This window comes from Diorhabda carinulata, chromosome X, assembly GCF_026250575.1.
Source record: "Diorhabda carinulata isolate Delta chromosome X, icDioCari1.1, whole genome shotgun sequence".
NCBI lineage: Eukaryota > Metazoa > Arthropoda > Insecta > Coleoptera > Chrysomelidae > Diorhabda > Diorhabda carinulata.
Window position 1 is genome coordinate 12352060 of NC_079472.1, and position 18649 is coordinate 12370708.

The 18649-nt window shown below is 29.0% G+C and overlaps 2 protein-coding genes and 1 long non-coding RNA gene across 5 annotated transcripts; 1 reads left to right on the forward strand and 2 right to left on the reverse strand.

The window, feature by feature from the left end:
- Window positions 1-1600: 1600 nt before the first annotated feature.
- On the reverse strand, window positions 1601-13672 carry LOC130900734 (AP-3 complex subunit delta). Of its 2 annotated transcripts, none has more exons than XM_057811545.1 (19): window positions 13508-13672; window positions 13324-13426; window positions 13173-13268; window positions 12995-13123; window positions 12738-12878; window positions 12555-12684; window positions 12360-12499; window positions 10197-10270; window positions 9708-9856; window positions 8622-8767; window positions 7292-7493; window positions 7062-7233; window positions 6716-6993; window positions 6507-6663; window positions 5445-5592; window positions 5147-5382; window positions 4941-5087; window positions 4582-4880; window positions 1601-1836 (listed from the first exon to the last, which is right to left on the reverse strand). In XM_057811545.1, exons 2-19 carry the CDS (start codon window positions 13417-13419, stop codon window positions 1757-1759), a joined length of 2820 nt encoding a protein of 939 aa, XP_057667528.1. In that variant the 5' UTR covers window positions 13420-13426; window positions 13508-13672; the 3' UTR covers window positions 1601-1756. The 2 variants fall into 2 exon arrangements, with proteins under 2 accessions (XP_057667528.1, XP_057667529.1); XM_057811546.1 differs by having other exon boundaries at window positions 13551-13668.
- A 708-nt stretch (window positions 13673-14380) lies between these two features.
- Window positions 14381-17232, forward strand: LOC130900825 (protein HGH1 homolog). 2 transcript variants are annotated; one of them, XM_057811719.1, is made up of 4 exons: window positions 14381-14540; window positions 14595-15348; window positions 16619-16780; window positions 16842-17232. In XM_057811719.1, the coding sequence occupies exons 1-4, from the start codon at window positions 14453-14455 to the stop codon at window positions 16945-16947; spliced, it is 1110 nt and encodes a 369-aa protein (XP_057667702.1). In that variant the 5' UTR covers window positions 14381-14452; the 3' UTR covers window positions 16948-17232. The 2 variants fall into 2 exon arrangements, with proteins under 2 accessions (XP_057667702.1, XP_057667704.1); XM_057811721.1 differs by lacking the exon at window positions 16619-16780 and having other exon boundaries at window positions 14382-14540.
- LOC130900826 (uncharacterized) lies at window positions 17027-18568 on the reverse strand. The gene is made up of 2 exons (XR_009060221.1): window positions 18278-18568; window positions 17027-17231 (listed from the first exon to the last, which is right to left on the reverse strand). It is a non-coding gene; the product is annotated as an uncharacterized LOC130900826 (long non-coding RNA).
- Window positions 18569-18649: the final 81 nt, after the last annotated feature.

The window sequence follows — 18649 nt, forward strand, 5'->3', positions numbered from 1 at the left end:
CTTAGATAAGGAGAATATTTTTGTTAATTTTTTCTACGTTATCGTTGAAGTAAACATCTTGTACATTTGCGAAAATTTTAAATTGTGAAGTACACGTCTTATATTAATGACTATTTTGCATTAGTCACAACGTATAAAAACACAAAATCAACATGCAAGATAACAAAAACAAGAATCTCAATCAAGGTCTCGACCTTACTAGAATATCAACAATTCAACCACGTGTTGTTTTAAAAAATGTAAAAAACCATTTTAAAAATAAATATTCCATGTTACTTTGTTACAAGATGCCTTTTGTTACATAGGAAAACATATTTGTAACAAATGGGTAGGGATTAGGTAACATTTATACCATGAAATTCAATGTTATCCGACTTTCTATTTACGGCATTGTATAGATTATTTACACTTTTTTTTAATCAAAAATAAATATCTTTACGCTAATATGGTTAGTAAATATTTTTATAAAAATTTCTCTTCGTTACGTAATTATTATTCAATAAACTGTTATTCAGAAATAACTCCCAACTCTACACCTACTGGATATAATATAATCAAAACACAGTTATTTTTAAACTGACAACGATACATTTCGAAATTTCCATCTCTATATTAATAATGAATTAAAATGAGGTAATAAAAAAAAATCTGTAAATCCCTCTATACCCGCTACTGCTTTTGATAATATTCAAAATGTATATATTAAACATCATTGTTTAATAATAATAAATTCAGTAGATTGTTTCGTTAAGAAGTAATAACATCAATTTAGTGGAGAATCATTAGTAATAACATGAAGTTAGCTGCGTTATTAGTATCAGCCATGTTGTTCCTATATTTTGACATGTGCGCGGCAGGTCCGGCTTGGAAATTATTTAGTTACTACGGGAACCAAAATAACGGATATCAGAATAACGGTTATCCTTATGGTTACAACGGGTATTATCCTCAAAGGACGAGTCGCGGTAGGAGTTATAGGGAAAATGGCGAAGAGAGATATAAATCGATATGTAGAATCCACGCGATTGATTCGCTAGCGTTTCCGGGACAAGTGGGAAATCCAGTTTGTCCTTAATTTGATCTTAATTATTAATTTTTGTGAATAATAAATTATTTTATTGGAAAAAACCATTTTTTTTATAATTGTTTATTACGAATTTATAAGTCTTGATAATATACATGTACACAGTGTGTAAGAAAATATAAATTTTGATAAACCATTTTTTCAATCTTTTTTTTTCATTTTTAAGGTAAATTTGTTGGAGGGTATCTAAATAAAAAAATTTTATATTAAACAATATAATTTATTGATCTCATTTTTAATATACATTTTTTTAAAATAAACTATACAAGGGGAGATTACAAAGTAATTTATAATAATAATATTATTGATTATTGATAAGTCTTTCATTTATTTTTAAGATACATACATAATAAGTTGTCTTAAAGACTTTAATAAAAAAATAATGGAAAATGAATTTATAGTAAAATTTGTCCAGAACAAAAATGTATTCAGCAAAAAATGAAGTTTTATTTCAAATTAATAATAAACAAGAAAAAAAGAAGTAAATGGTTTGAGTCCTAAGTGTAAAGTTGAACATTTTTATCTTTTTATTTAGAGTAAAACAAAAAAAATAATTTTAAAAGAAAATTCTGATCAAGTGGCACGACTTTGAAAAAACCTGCGGTGTATTTTTTTTGTTAATCGATTCAGAGTACTCGAAAAAAATAACAATTTATGAAATATTTAACAAAGTTATTGGAATTCCTTGCTAGGGGTTGATATACCTAATGCTTCTTCGTAACCCGAACTGGATTTTTTCTTCTTTTCCCTTCCTAAAAGGAAGAAAGTTAGTTAGTACTAGGAAATTGTAAAATTAATTTTACAAAATTAACTATGACTATAAAACGTATAAATAAATTCTATCACAATTATTTGAACTGTCGAATATAACATCAAAAACTAATGGAATTATTCATGAATGAAAAATTTGACCTCAAATTAAACTACAATTATTTACTACAACAATATCTAACCTCAAATTCCATTAAAATTGATTACCACTGCAAAATATAACCTTAAATTCGACTACAATTATTCACCACTGCAAAATATAACCTCAAATTTGAATAAAATGCATCGCCACAGCAAAATGATCTCAAATTTAATTGAAATTAATCACCACTGCAAAATATAACCTCAAATTCGATTCAAATCTTTCACCACTGCAAAATACAACCTCAAATTCGACTACAATCATTCACCACTGCAAAATATAACCTTAAATTCGATTAAAATCTTTCACCACTGCAAAATACAACCTCAAATTCGATTACAATTATTCACCACTGCAAAATATAACCTCAAATTCGATTAAAATCTTCTACCACTACAAAATACAACCTCAAATTCGACTACAATCATTCACCACTGCAAATTATAACCTTAAATTCTATTAAAATCTTTCACCACTGTAAAATACAACCTCAAATTCGACTACAATCATTCACCACTGCAAAATATAACCTTAAATTCGATTAAAATCTTTCACCACTGCAAAATATAACCTCAATTCGATTACAATTATTCACCAGTGCAAAATATAACCCTTAAATTCTATTAAAATCTTTCAAAACTGCAAAATATAACCTTAAATTCGATTAAAATCTTTCACCACTGCAAAATATAACCTTAAATTCTATTAAAATCTTCCCTAACTGCAAAATATAACCTTAAATTCGATTAAAATCTTTCACCACTGCAAAATACAACCTCAAATTCGACTACAATTATTCGCCACCGCAAAATATAACCTCAAATTTGAATAAAATGCATCGCCACAGCAAAATGATCTCAAATTTAATTGAAATTAATCACCACTGCAAAATATAACCTCAAATTCGGTTAAAATTCGATTACCCGCCTTTGCTTATCGTATTTTTTTTTCTTCAAAATTATCAACTGCAGGTCAATGTCAACATAAACAAAAGTAAATTTTATAGAAAAAGTTCAAGTTTCATCAACAAATCTTTCAAAAACATCTTTAAATAGTATAAGGACAATCGTAGGGTCAGAGATTGAAAAATAAATTTATATTAAAACTAATAAACCAATGAATGAAAATAGAAAAACAATCAGAGAAGACGATAAAGAGAACATATGAAGAAATTAAGAAGTGAAAAGAATAAATAAAAGAATACAAAGATGGAATGGGCAAATGAAGAAATAAAAAAAGGTAACATAATAAGAAAATGAATAAACAATTTGAAATAATATGTAAAGAAATGAAAATAAATCTAATAATAAAAAGACGAAACAAAGGAATAGAAAAAAGACCAAAATAGATGAAGTATTGAAAGGAATAAGGAGAAGAAATTGATAAATAAATACAAACATGAAAGAATAAACAAAAGAAATGAAAGAATACAAAAAAAATATCAAAAAGAAGAGATGGAGCCATAAAAAGGAATGAATCGGCAAAGAACATAAATGAAGGAACAACGAGAATAAATACAGAAGAAAAATGAAAAAAAAAATCGAAATGAATCGAAAATGAAGGGATATCGAGAAAGAATGATTTAGAAGAAATGAGAAGAAAGGAGAGAAAACGAATTGCAGGAATAAAGGAAAAGGAATGAAAGAATGAAAAGACATGTAACACTAAAGGAATGAAGGGATAAAAAAAATAAAATGAAGAACATAAATAAAGCAATAAAAAGAGAAAAAGAAGGTACAATGATATGAAATCAGCTATGGGAAAAGAAAGGAATAAATTAATAAAATGAAGGAATAGAGAAGAAATTCATGAATGAAAAGATATAATGAGAGAGTAAATGAAGAAATGACTCGATAAAAACGAAATGAAACGAAATGGAAGAATAACTAGAAGAAATGGAGACACGGAAAGAAGTGAATGAAAGAAGAAGAATGAAGCAATAAATAATAGGAATAAAGGAAGTAATCATGAGAATTGAATCGATAAAAAATAAAATGGAAGGAATATAGAGAACAAATGAAGGAATATATAGAGAAAATTGAAGACTAGAAGAGAATAAAGGATTGAAGAAATAGAGAGAAAATGATAGAATAAAAAGATAAAAATTAAAGAACGTGAATACAGGAATTGAAATGAGGAAATAGAAAGAAGAAATGAAAAGCAAAAATGAAGGAATGAAAATAATAAACAAAAAATAGAAAGAATAGATGAGGGAATTAAAAGAATAAAAGGATTTGGTAAAGGAATAGAGAAAAGAAATGAGGAAATAAAAGGAATAAACTAAGAAAAATTGTAGAATACTGAACCGAAACGAGAAAATAAGAAAGAGGAAACAAAAAGGGCAAATGAAAAAATGAAAGATAGAAACGATAGAACCAAGAACCGATATGAGGGAATAAAAATGAGTTACGGGATAAAAAGAGCAAATGAAGAAATGAATGGATGAAATTATAGAATCAAGAACCGAAATGGGGGAATACAAAAGAATTAAGGAAAAAGAAGGAAGAAACGATAAAATAAAGAACATAAATGGAGGAATAGAGAAAATAAACGAAGGAATAAACATCCTACATGAATAACCCACCTTTTTCTTTAACATCTTTGGACTTTTTCTTCTCCTTTTTAATATGTTTAACTTCCTCGTAATCCCTAACGACGACATCCTGATCCAAACCCAATAAATTCGCTTCGCCACTTTTATCCACCTTTATCCCTTTACGCCTATCGCTTTTTTTCTTCCTATTTTTCTCTCTATCTCCGCCGTTACCATCATCTTTGGAAATCGTTTCGTTTTTATCGGATTTTTTTTTCGATCGTTTCTTCTCTTTTTTAATTTTCTTTTCTTTGATTACCACCGCTTTTGATGTGTAATCGTATTCTGGCCTAAAACACATCAATCATTATATTAAATAACGAATATTCGATTAGAAACGATTTAATTACAAATTCAAATCGATATTTAGGGCTCGATGGGGATCGTCTTTCTCGGATCGATCACTACCAGCGTCGGATAACGTCGCCCCTTCCGGTAATTCCATGTCCCTTTTTATTTCGATCACCGGTCCTTGATTCAAATCGTCATCGGAAGAACTTAGAATAAAAAAAATATATATAGAACAGTTAGTCGTAGATTAAATAACGTTTCTAACCTGGCGGATTTGCGTTTCTTCTTTCGATTCTTCTTCTTTTTGTTGGTTAATTTATCGTTGCTGGCTTTGAGATATTTGTCGGATCGTTTTTGTCCGATTACTTTCAGAGGTACATTGAGATTTAATTCGGCTACGGGGACGTTTTCGAAATTTTCGTCACCGTTTCGATCAGGGGTGTCGATACTTTTTAAATAGTGAGGGTTGTTTTGTTGTTCGTACTTTCTTGCTTCGCGACTCTAAAAAATAAAATGAAAATTTCAATTAAGCAATTTTTTTTCTTCTCGATTTGGTCGCTCACTTTTCTGATTTCCTCTTTGGTCGGTTCCGGTTGATATTTGCTTATATTTTCTTTGTCCGTTTTGACGAATAGATTTTCCTCTAATTCGTTTTCGCTGTCCGAATCTGATTCGGTCGGCGGTTCGTTGATCCATTCGTCCAAATTTAATCTAAAACAAACATATAAAAAGGTCACGAAATGTATGTAGAAGTGTAGACGGATAAATGAAGAAAGTTAGAAGAAAATGGATAAAGATTCAAGAAACAAACGAAGAAAATGGAGGGAGATAAATAAATGAAGAAAGGAGGTAGAAAATGGATAAAAATAGACAGATAGTAATACAAAGAGAATTAAAAGAAAACGAGGAAGATAAATATGAGATAAAAAAAATAAAGATATGTTACTGATATGGATATATAATAAATGAAAATGTAGAAAAATGGAGAAAAGTGAAAAGAAATGAAGGAAAATAGAGAGAAACAAATAGGAATTATTTACTAAATATGGAGAAAAATAAGTGGAAATAGGGATAAATTGCTGAAGATGAACATGAATGAAGATGATAAATATATGGAGACAAAGCAAAATAGAAGAAAATACAAAGAAATTAGTGAAAATGAATGGAAATAGAGAAAAAAGAAAAGAAATTGAGGAAAATAGAGATAATTAAATAAAAATGAACATAAATGGAGATGATTAATAGATGGGGTCAAAGAAAAATTAATAAAAATGAATAGAAATGAAAAAAAAAAAGGAAAAGAATAGAGAGAAACAAATGGAAATAGAGATAAGTTACTTAATAAGGAGAAAAATAAGTGGAAACGGGATAAATAATTAAAGATGAACATAAATAGATGGAAATAGAGGGAAAAGGTAGAGATGGGGGTAAATAGAAAGAAACAAATGGAAATAATTAACTAAAAATAAACACAATAGAAGATGGATAAATGGATACAGGTAGAGAACAAAATAGAAATTAGAAAATGAATAGAAATAAAGGAAAATTGATAACAATGGAGAGTAACAAGTAAAAAAATAGAAACGAAAATGAAGATAAAGAGAAAAATGAAAATAAATTTTTACCCTTCCGGTATCGGCACCTTCTTCTGAGCTTTTGGAGCAACTGGATTCAATTCGCTATCAAAAAAACTTCCAAGTTCATCTGCTATTAACGGATAACTAATATTCTCAACTTCTCCATCTCCGTTATCCATAAGTTTCGAATTTCCATTGGATTTTCCTTAAAAATTAACTTCATACAATACGTTTCGATTAAAATTAAAACGACTTACTAGCCAAAAACTCTTCCTGTACGATTTTTATTATCATTATCGACGTACTGGCCCTTTCTTGTACCTCCAATTCACCAGATTTAATACTCTCGGATAATTTTTCCATAACCAAATCGCAAATACGTAAGACGTCGTCGTACTGTTCGTTAATTTCGTATTTCTTAACAATAAAAGTGAAAATTTTAAGGATGTTTTGTAGAAAAACGGATTCGATATGTTGCGGAAGCATCTTATATTTCACCATCGACCGGAGAGTTTCTTCGGGGTCTTTTAATTCACTAATAACACAAAAAAAATAAGAATAACAAACACGGTTATTGTTATTATTGTTATATCATCTATTTACCCTGCAAATTCCCCGCATAACCACGCCGCTGCATACAAGACTTCTTGCATTATGGTAAACTGCGACGTTGACGCGTATACGTCAATGATTTGAGCCATTTCTGTCACTGTAAAGGTTCGTATCGCTTGGACTCTTATACAAACATCCATTAATTGAGCCCCGATTACGTGACCTTAAAACAAGGTAAATATCAATGATGGAAACATTTTTTTTTATCATTATTCATTCACCTTGTTTAGATCCGAATTCCATTTGGGCGAGTTCTACTAAAACGGTTACATACCATTCGAAATTCGTAATAAACTGATAATTATTTTGGGAACAAATTAAAATGATTTTACTTAATAATTCGTCGCGGTATACGGTCCCTTCGGCTTTATCCATGTGTACCATCAATTTTTTCACTATTTCCATGAGGTTTTTCTTAGATACCTCGAATAAAAACAAACATTTCGGTAAAACAATTCATATTTATAAAATGTGATGTAGAATTAAACATTTCCAGCAGAACTAGGTTTTGAAAATGGAAAATAACATTTTGAAAGTCCTAATTACTGGTATGAAATTGACTAAAATTGATGTAAAATTATCTATTGCTTTCATTATATGAAAACTTTTTAAAACGAAAAAATATGTGTGTTAAAACTGCAAACTTCATATTAACGTACTTTATTTCATATAAAAATGAATTTTTTACGCATTTTTCATAGTATTTTCATTATATTTGGAACTATTTATCATTATTTTATCGAAATAATAAGTTAGGTTATGTACTAATTATTAATAGTATATTAATTGATATTAAACAATAAATAAAATAATTTTTGATAAAAACTTACATATTATATATTTATAATTTATTAAAACCCACAATAAAGTGTTTATAAAATTTTTGTTGCACAACAAAATATTTAAGAAACGATTTATTCATTTTTTAACGATTTTTATCAAATTTACTCATGAAAACCAGATACCTAGTTTATGTACAACGTGAGATTTGTTTTCCATTAATTGACATTTGACTTAAGTCAAAGTCACGTACAAAATGGTATACGTTTAAGCGGGAATTTTGAAAATTATTTTTGATTAAACTTTATTTTCGTCGAAATTAATCAAATTGTAATACAAAATACAATATTTTCATATTTATATACGACAATATTTATATTATAAAAATTGCTAAATCAAAATATATATTTAAAAACCATTTAATTGCTTACCAACTAAATAAATAAAAGAAAATACAAATAAACGTTAATAAGGTATTTTAAATTGAAAAATATCTACTAAAAACCGAAATTTTAACAGGATTTAATAAATTAGTAGATCTAGTACAACAAATTGAGCATAAAAAAATCTGTGGTTAATTTTCGACGTTACCTCTTATATATCAAACCAAAAAACATATCGAGACCACCACATTCGTAATATAAATCAAATTATACAAAAAAATCCATTATTATGATGAAAAATTGAAAAACCGACCTGAAATATGGTAGAAAAAACTTACAGATTGTTATTAAATTCAAAATATATATTTAAAAAATAAAAATAATTTACCATTCCGTATAACAAATCCAATGCTCTCAATCGTATAGACTCGTCTTTATCTTCGAGACATTGCAAAATCAAATCCTTGTGAGCCTGCACACTTTTCGGGTGTGTTTTTAGAATTTTCGACATCGCCAATAATCCCAAATATTTCACTTGAAACAAAAAAAAAGCGATACTGAGATTTATTATAAATGGAATCACCGAAAGAAGATACTCAATTGCGTAGCACCAAGAGCAGACGTTATAAAATCATTTTTTAACTGTGTAATATTTGAATAATTCATGCAAAAGAAGGACTTGACAAATCTAATACCATCTGAACGACTGAGAAGTATTTTTTACTGTGTAAAATGTTGAAAATTGAAGCAAAATAAGAATTACACACCTTCTGGACCTTATTTGGCATTATAAAATAATTTTTTACAGTGTGGTACATTGAAACTTGTTGCAAAAGTGGAATTTGACCACCTGCACCACCTAGTCGTTGCACAAGCATTTTTTACTGTGTAAAATATTGGAAATTAAAGGGAAAGAAAGAATTGACACTTTCTGGACCATTCAGACATCATGAAAGCATTTTTTTTACCGTGTAATTCGTTGATACCTCTTTCAAAAGTGGAATTTGACACTACCCACACCAACTAGGCGTTGTAAAAGCATTTTTTTACTGTGTAAAATGTTGGAAATTGAAGGAAACGAGAGAATTGACACTTCCTGTACCTTACTAGACATCATAAAAGTATTTTTACAGTGTAATTCGTTGGAACTTGATACAAAAGTGGAATTTGACACCACCTGCACCAGCTAGGCGTTGTAAAAGTATTTTTTTACTGTGTAAAATATTGGAAATTGAAGGAAAATAGTAAATTGACACTTCCTGGACCTTATTAGACATCATAAAAGCATTTTTATAGCGTAATATGTTAAATATTGATACAAAAAAAGCATTTGACACTTCCAACACCACCTAGACGTCATAAAAGTACATTTTACTTGGCAATGTAACATATTAAACAGTTAATATCGTCGTCCCTCGGTAAAACTACGCTACTGTATCCATTTTTAATAACAAAACGTCATGAATATACTAACAATTTTGATCTGAATCTTCGATAAGAATCCTCAATTTCTGGACGCACAGTTGTATGCTGGCAGCATGATTCGGCATACCAGAAGAAATACTTATAAGAACAGCGATGACGGTATTGATACATTCGTAAAGTAAACTCATCGCAGACGTACTAAAATCATATTCAAATTCGAAATTCAAAACTTTTTTTCCAAAAAAATTGATAAAATAATCTCTACGGTATATTTGAACTACTATTAAAAAGTTTAAGCATATGATAACATAACAGTAGCTATTTTGATTAATTTCGTGTATGACGTCATAGTATAGTTAAATTTGGTGGAGTATATCTGTTATAATGGACAATAATAAAAAAAATGATAAAATAATTCAAGAAAAACAGAAAAACACAAAATTTTGAGAACAATACCAAAAAAAAACATGAAAAACAAAATTCTGAACAAAATACCAAAAAAACTTTTCAACGAGATGGGGTAAAACGTTTTACATACCTGTGTATAAGATTTGTAAGGGGTTCTATTAATTTTTTACCTAGCCTAGGTTCTAAAGGCGTAAGGGCACCGAACTAGAAAAAAATGAAATGAAAATACTAACTAAGCATGTTTATAGCACTAATTAGCCCGATTATACGGAGTGTTTTCAAAAAATACGACGAAATATCTTATTAAATATTAAATAAACGAAGATGTAAATTAAATTTCATACATTTTCGAAAAGACCCAAGTAGTATAGTAAATAAATCGCTCTTAAACTATGTTAAAGTGATTAAATCATCACCTTAAACGATTTTTGATGTTGCTTAAGATTATTCAACACGTTTTTCAAATTTAAACAAAACTTGAAGTTGTTCGAAATTCATGTTCCACAATAGACACTGTTAACACGAATAAAAATTTATCCACCATATGTTTTTGACCACACTTCGTATTTAAATCTTCTTGCATTATTGACGATACTTTTATACTACATTTCCAAGAATTTTTAACTGTGTAATACGTGGAAAATTGATTCAAAACAAGGATTTGACACCTCCAGCACCACCTAGTCTTTTTAAAAGCATTTTTAACAGTATAATATGTGAAAAATTGATACAAAATAAGAATTTGACAGCTATTGCACCATTTAGACGTTTTAAAAGTAGTTTTTACTGCGTAATGTCTCAAGAATAATTATAAAAGTAGAATTTTACACCCCTAGTATAAAAGTATTTTTAACTGTGTAATACGAAAAAAAAATTATTCAGAAGAAGGATTTGACACCTTCAGCATGACCTAGACGATATAAAAGTATTTTTTACTGTGTAATGAGATGAAAATTGATGCAAAAGTAGAATTTGACAGCTTCAGCACCTCCTGCACGATTTGGGAGTATTTTTAACTATGTAATTACTGAAAAATTGATACAAAGGAGGCATTTTACACCTCCAGCACCACCTAGACGATTTCAAATAATTTTTACTGTGTAAAATGTTAAAAATTTAAGCAAAAGTAGAGTTTGACACCCCTAGTAGTAGTCGACATTATCAAAGTATTTTTAAGTGTGTAATATGTGAAATATTATTGTGAATATGTTAAAAATTTCTAAAAAAGCTTATTTTTGGTAAAATGATGGAATTACTTGACTTAATTATCGATTTCATTATTTCATTCGACGCTGCAAGAAGATTTACATCGAATAAACAAATAGGCCAACCCCTTACAACGAGAGCCCTTTCATTTTACACGAAATCATCCAAAATCTCAGCTAATCTAAGTTGACATGATGATCACAACTCAAAATGAAAAAAATAAAAATATCGCCATGCTCAATTTAGCCAAGATCGGGAAAGAAAAAGTGCAAAACGAAAGCGACTATTGTGTAATATTGCGATATATACCAGGCGTTAATATACATATTTCTATATGAATCAATGAGTATTTAAAAAAAAAACAAAATTATATATATATATATATATATATATATATATATATATATATATATATATATATATATATATATATATATATATATATATATATACATTGTTAACATTGTTAAACATTTTTTGCGACGCCCTTAAAAAGCTTCTTTTCGATGAAAAAACTCGGGAATTTTTTTTAATCTGAAACAACTACAGATCTTAGTTAATTTTTTGGAAGTTTTTCAGGAAAAAAAGAATTTCATTTGAAATATGAAAAATTATAGAACTTAATTCGGAAAATTTTGAATTTAGATTCTTGTTTATTGTTATTTTATTCAAATTTTGTTTATTTTATTGATTTGTGTATTTATATTTCGAATGAAAAGAAATTCCCAGTGTTTTTCCATAAAAAAAAAGCGAAATTACCAGTGTTTTTTCATCAAAAAGAAGCTTTTTAGGGGCGTCGCAAAAAATTTAATTGTTAACAACCACCCTAATAAACATCTGGTACCATCACTTTCTAATTTAAAAATACCTTGCTATGATATTTAATAGAGGTTGGCTCAATTTCAAACCCACCGCCGGTTTTACCATGGTAAAAGCCGAAAACTATTAAATAAAAACAAAATATCAATCAAATTGTAAGACAACACGAACTTTTCGAGTTTATTTTGTTTAAAAATTGAAATTTCCAAAAAAAATCGAATTTCATAAATTTACTTCGATATTTACCAAAAAAAAGAATCCTACTCACCAATTTAATTATTTTAATCAACATCCAATTATTTGAACTTGTAGTCATCAGTTTGAAAAAAACCGGAGCTAGACTGAGATAATTTTTAGGATTTTTTCTTGCTAATTCACATACAACGTTAACTGCAGCCGATTGAACACCTGAAATATCGTTCTCACCTGAAAATATGAATTTTTCAGTATAAAATCGACTCACCCGGATCAGGATCCTCAAGTTTCTCCTTTAACCTAGGAAAAGCTGGTCTCAAGGCATCTGGATACTTTAAAAATACTTTATACATCATTAAAACTGCTTTTTTTCTTATATAAGGTTTAGTAGAACTGAGCTAAAAATTATAATCAATAATTTAAACAATTACATTTTTATTGAATCACTTACCAAGGTTAATATATCGTTTGATAAATCCCTTGCTAAATCCGTACTAATATAACAACTCAAAGAAGTTAATGCTAGACCCGCTTCATATTGATTCTGAGAATTCAATTCTTTTCTTATCATATTTGTGGTAAGCATTAGTAACTATAAGAAAATGAAAAAATAATAATCAAGACAGTAAACGTGTTAATATAAACAATACAGTAAACGTGTTAATAAAAACAAGGCAGTGAACGTGTTAATGAAAATAAAATTCTAACCTCTGAATCACAGTGGAAAGACTGACTGGCGGCTAAATATCCTATTCGTTTCAAAGTGAATTTACTAGAGCTCATAACTTCTATAATATTAAAACCGGCCCATGATATATCATATCCCAACATTTGTAACTAAAATAGGAGATTTAAAAAATTGTGATTCATAACAAAATTTACTTACGTATGTTAGTTTAGCAATTGCGTTACTTTTAACCGACAGATTATCCTGTCTAAGCTCTTGTTTGATATCTTCCATGCATTCCGAAATATATTTGGCCTAAAAAAAAAGTTGATTAACGAAAATAAGAACATAACCTTATATATTTACGTACCTCATTTTCTTTATTATTTCGTATTCCTCTAACCAGATCGGTTAGATTCTTATCAAACATTCGTTCTATATTTCCTTTTACTTTTTTTAAAGCCATTTTTTAGCTGAAAAACCATTAAAAATCGATAAATAATACTAGCAGATTTTTAATTCTGTTATCTGGAAACTTTTAAATATCATCTTACAGTTTTGATTACAATTGAAATGTATAAATTTTGAAATAAATACATGAAGTTCATATCATATCACAGATTCTCCGTAATTGCACAGTTATAACATCAATACAGATATATTAAGGTACAGAAACATACAGATTAATTAGTGTCAGCCACGTTCAATCGTCACATCTGACAATGACATTTAGGATCGTTTTGCAAAACTAAAATTGGTGAATATATTTATTGTTGGGTAAAAAAGAGTTTAATACTTCTTTCCAATTAATTAATGATTCAATTGAAAATCCCGATTCCAAAATTGAAAATTTGTCATCAGAAGAATTTTTTTTAAATTTTAAACTGATTAATTGATGTTGTGTCAGCACGTTCAATGGTCACACTGACAATTACATTTAGGATCTTTTTGCAAAACTAAAATTTGTGAAAATATTAATTGTTGCGTAGAAAAGAGTTTAATACTTCTTTTTAATTAATAATGAATTAATTGTAAACTCTGGTCCAAAATTAGAGATTTTTTATTACTAAAAATTTTTAAATTTTCAACTGTCTGACAATGACATTTAGGATTGTTTTGCAAAGCTAAAATGTGTCAATACATTTATTGTTGAGTAAAAAAGGAGCTTAATACTTCGTTAATCAATTAGAAAATCCGATTTAAAATAAATTAAAGATGTTTTATTGGTAGAAATTTTAAAATCAATAAGAATCAACTATTATAAAGACGAAATATATTAACATTAATTGGGCACTCTTAAGTTGTTTCAATAACATTTTCTAATCCCTTATTAAAGATAATCTTATATTTCGAAATTTTAATTTATCTCACTTTACTGAACATTTCTCTACTATTCGTTTGTTTATGTTACCCGCTGCCAGTGTTGAACCTTGAACAGTTACATTAAGTGACAACGTGAGATTTGTTAGGTTATGTTTTCATTATTTTAATTAATAAATATGAGTGAAGCAATAGAAGAATTAACAAAATTTGTGCAAATTGGTGCAAGATTAGATTTAAAAGCTATAGCAGTAGAACATGTTTTAGGTAAAATAAATAATTAAATTATCTATTTGTGTATGTTATGTAGGTATGTCTTAGGTCTGACTGGTTCGGAAGAAGGTTTAAATCTTATACTACAAAAACCAGAACTGCTTACATCTTTGATAAGTCTTTTGGAAGATAAAACAGTGGCTATAGCGAAAGATGCAAGTATGTGTTTGGTGAATATATCCGCAAACGAAAAAGGAGCCGCAGCACTAGTTAATTTGAACACTAAAGAATATTGTCCTCCCCTACAAAAACCCCCGGAACATGTGATAAAAGAAATTTTAAAACATATTTTCAACGTTGAAAGTTTTATAGCTGACCAGTGTTGTATGATCCTTTCAAATTTAACCAGACCTTCTTATTTAATAGAGAAAGTAATTGATTTTATAGAAGATAGTGGTAAAAAGTTCGATGATATTATAAGTGTTTTTACAAAAGTGGCTTATAACAAAAAAGGCGCTAAACTGCATTATCTCGGTCCAGTTTTATCAAATTTATCACAAAACCATAAAGTGCGATTATTCATTCTAGATAAAAATAAGTGTGTTATTCAACGACTTTTACCTTTTACTGGATATGCTTCGTCTTTAGTGAAAAGAGGCGGGGTAGTGGGTACTTTAAAAAATTGTTGTTTCGAGGAAGATTACCACGAATGGTTATTAAGTGAAGATGTAGACATTTTACCACATTTATTATTACCATTATCTGGTAATGAAAACTTCGACGAAGAGGACAATGATAAATTACCACTTGAATTGCAATATTTACCAGAAGATAAACTTAGAGAAGAAGATCCTGATATAAGGTTAGTTAATTTTTTTATTTTATCAAATAATTTCTTATTATTTATTTCTACAACAACAAACTTAATACCTACTTAATCGATTTTTTACGTATTAAAAATCAACACAACCTCATTTTGTTATATTTCTTTAATCTTTATATTACTTTCTAAATTTGGCAACGTTGTTTAAATATGGGAGGTTATACATAAGTCATTTCGAGTAATGTGATTTTAAACGTCGGCCATATTGTTGTGATAGAAGATTATATTTCTTTTTATAATTGATTATGTCGAATGTTTTTATCATTAAAATTATAACCTTTGATCAAAATAAAAAAGAAATGAAAAGCTACTACTAATAATAATTTTAATGTAAATACCGCAATATTCCTCCCCCTATACAATATGGCGGCAGGTTATGACGTCATCTCGAAATGGCTAATTATGACAATGTGACGTCTTAAAATAAGTTGGTAACTCTGGTTTGTACCACAATAATGTATTTTATGTACATTTTTTTATAATTAAAATAATTTTATCATCAATTTTATTAATTATAAGTGATACAGTGAATATTAACTTAATTTTTTTGAAACTTGAAATTGAGTATAATCAAATCTGGGTATATTCTAATTTGAATATTCAAAGTGAGGTTAGATATGAAAATTCGTATTTTCCTTACCACTTCTTTCCACCAGAAAAACATTTATATTATAAAAAAGTTTTGATATTTTTTATTGTAAAAGATATAAATTTCAAGGCGAAAAATCGCCGGTTTTTTTATAAGTTGGCCCGCTAACTTGACAGACCTCAATTAAGATTATGTGTATTAGAGAACCAGCGTCATATGCACGTTGATTCTGTGCACAGCTTGAAATATTGACTTTAGAAAGACCATATAATGAAGAAAATTCTAAATTGAATCCTCGAGTCATTTAACGTGAAATCTGAAAAATATCTGATTTGTGTTTGAAATACAAGGTGTCTCAAAAGAAGTTCTCCTTTGTATTGCTTATTTATTTATCGAGGTAAATTGATTTCCAGGAGAGGTGATATAAGTTGGCTTCTTGATTTAACACCTATGAAATTTTTCCTGCGGGGTTATGTCAAATCTAAAGTTGAGACTTGAAACAAACCGACACAATTGAAAATGAATTCCGCTAGCGCAATGACTTACATTTGGTCGATGTTATTTTTAAGAAATAAATGCCCAAGTTCTATAAGTTTCTTAATTTTTTTTAATGCAATCTATATGTTTGATTCTAGTATGAGTTTAGAATATTTTTTTAAGGAATATGTTAATAGAGGCTCTAACACAATTGGTGACAAAAAAATCTAATAGAGAGTACATAAGGGACAAAAATGCTTATATTATACTTAGAGAACTTCATAAATGGGAAAAAGATAAAAAGGTTTTGGCGGCTTGTGAAAACCTAGTTGATATTTTGATAAGGTTAGAATTTTTATCGATAAAAAAATTTAAACACTACCCTCACGGAAATATCGTTTTTTAGAACAGAAGAAGAAATCGGATTGGATAATTTGAAATCCGTAGAGGTACCTGAAGATTTTGCAGAAAAATTTGATAAAATGAACCAAGAACAACTACAAGATACATAAATGTGTTTAATATTTTTTCTCCCCTATCTCAAATGGATCTTTTTCATCATATTAAGGGTGGAAGGATGAAAGAAAAAACTTTTGAAATGAAATAAAATTTATTTTTAACAATTTACGTTTTATTTTCCTTTTTTAAAATCTCCTTGTCCTTCACCGCTAGCTCCAAGTCCAACTTTCTGGTTTTCTTCTAGACCTCCTTTAGTTTTTCCCGAAGCACCGCCACTTCCTGATCCCGATCCACCTCCCGGCATTCCACTAGGTGGACCTTCTGCATCCACGTAACCCTGGAAATAAAATTATTAAAACAAACTAGATTATCACTTTGGATATACCAAAAAAAGATAAAGAAGGCCCAAATAAAGACACAACAACATCTAATACCCCCCTCAAGGAGCCGCTGGATCTCGAGTTTGATAAGGAATACCTCAGCCTTAATCAGGTGTCTAAAGACGAAGCAAGAGCAGGGTCATTCATCTTCCCGCCAAGGGCTCTAATCAAACAGGGACCACGGAATCTACTACCTCTAAAGCATCTTCATATCTTTGTCGAAGCTCTCACTGGCGCCATTAGTGGATAGAGGCCCAAAGCTGTGGAGACGATTCAAGGTTTAACGTCCCCGGAACCTAAGATTGCCTCGACCTCCTCCACCTAGGGCTTCAAGATAAAGCCTGTTTAAGGGCCAAGAATTCCCCTGAACAACGAGTTGGCTTTAAAAAATAAGTAGTAGTTACGCGAAATCGGAAAAGAACAGCTTCAGGATTCTACTGACGTGGAGTCTATCTGGCAGTGGAACCAAGCCTCCGCAGTTTCTTCGGTGGTTTAGAAATCACATCTTAATTCGTCAAAAAATACGAGTCGAAGTATATGATTGGCTTGTCACGGGAAACGACGGGCCTAATTTTTAATAAAAAATATAAATTATTTAATAATAGGCGAAAATTTTCAAAAATTCAATTATTATTTTACGATTAGCTGATTTTAAATACCGATTTTTTAATAAAAGACAGAACGATAACGCTTTCTCTATCCTTCGAGGTTCCAGCTCGGTTCTGAACATTCCCAAGCATGCGCAACTTGAACAACGAGAGAGAAGGAAGTTCAAAACTTGTTATTCTCCTTCTTTACCATTCTTCTCAACTAAAATTTTTGGCCTCGACATTATCGGTTATCAGCCAGATATGAATAAGCACGAACTTTACAGCTGAAAACGCTGTTGTCATATTTCCTTTCGTATAAATTAAATTAATCGTATTCTTATACGAGTGAATATACAAAATTGAACATTTTTGATTTTGAATTTAATAAATTATATAAAATAAAATCAACTTACCATAAAAAGCAACGTAGCACAAATTAGGAAAATGGTAAATCTCGTCATGATTATTTTTCTATGTTTTATTAGAGACTTTGTGTCGTATTTATATTAGATTCAAACTTAATTAAAACATGTAAGTGTCACGGTATTGTAAATATCCTGTTATTAAATTGTACCTGATCATTATTATTATCACCGAAACTAATTTACGTTATATAACAATGCTTATACACAGGGCGTTTATCTTATTTTCCCTTCTAGAGATTTTTTGAACTATTATTGACAGCTTATACCTTTCAAATTCTTCTTATCTACATCCCTACATATTGTCATAAAAATTTTCTTCTTCTATTTCTTCTCTTTTTGAGTTCCTGTTTATTTAACAGC

Bases quoted from the DNA above. Each gene is read 5' to 3' on its own strand.
- LOC130900734 (XM_057811545.1), bottom strand. From the start codon at position 13,419: ATGGCTTTAAAAAAAGTAAAAGGAAATATAGAACGAATGTTTGATAAG. The intron at 13,269-13,323 runs GTACGTAAATAT...CTTTTTTTTTAG, and splicing joins GAAATAATAAAGAAAATGAG to GCCAAATATATTTCGGAATG. The intron at 10,271-12,359 runs GTGAGTAGGATT...ATTTTTTTCTAG, and splicing joins TGATTAAAATAATTAAATTG to TTCGGTGCCCTTACGCCTTT.
- LOC130900825 (XM_057811719.1), top strand. From the start codon at position 14,453: ATGAGTGAAGCAATAGAAGAATTAACAAAATTTGTGCAAATTGGTGCA. The intron at 14,541-14,594 runs GTAAAATAAATA...GGTATGTCTTAG, and splicing joins AGCAGTAGAACATGTTTTAG to GTCTGACTGGTTCGGAAGAA. The intron at 15,349-16,618 runs GTTAGTTAATTT...TATTTTTTTAAG, and splicing joins GAAGAAGATCCTGATATAAG to GAATATGTTAATAGAGGCTC.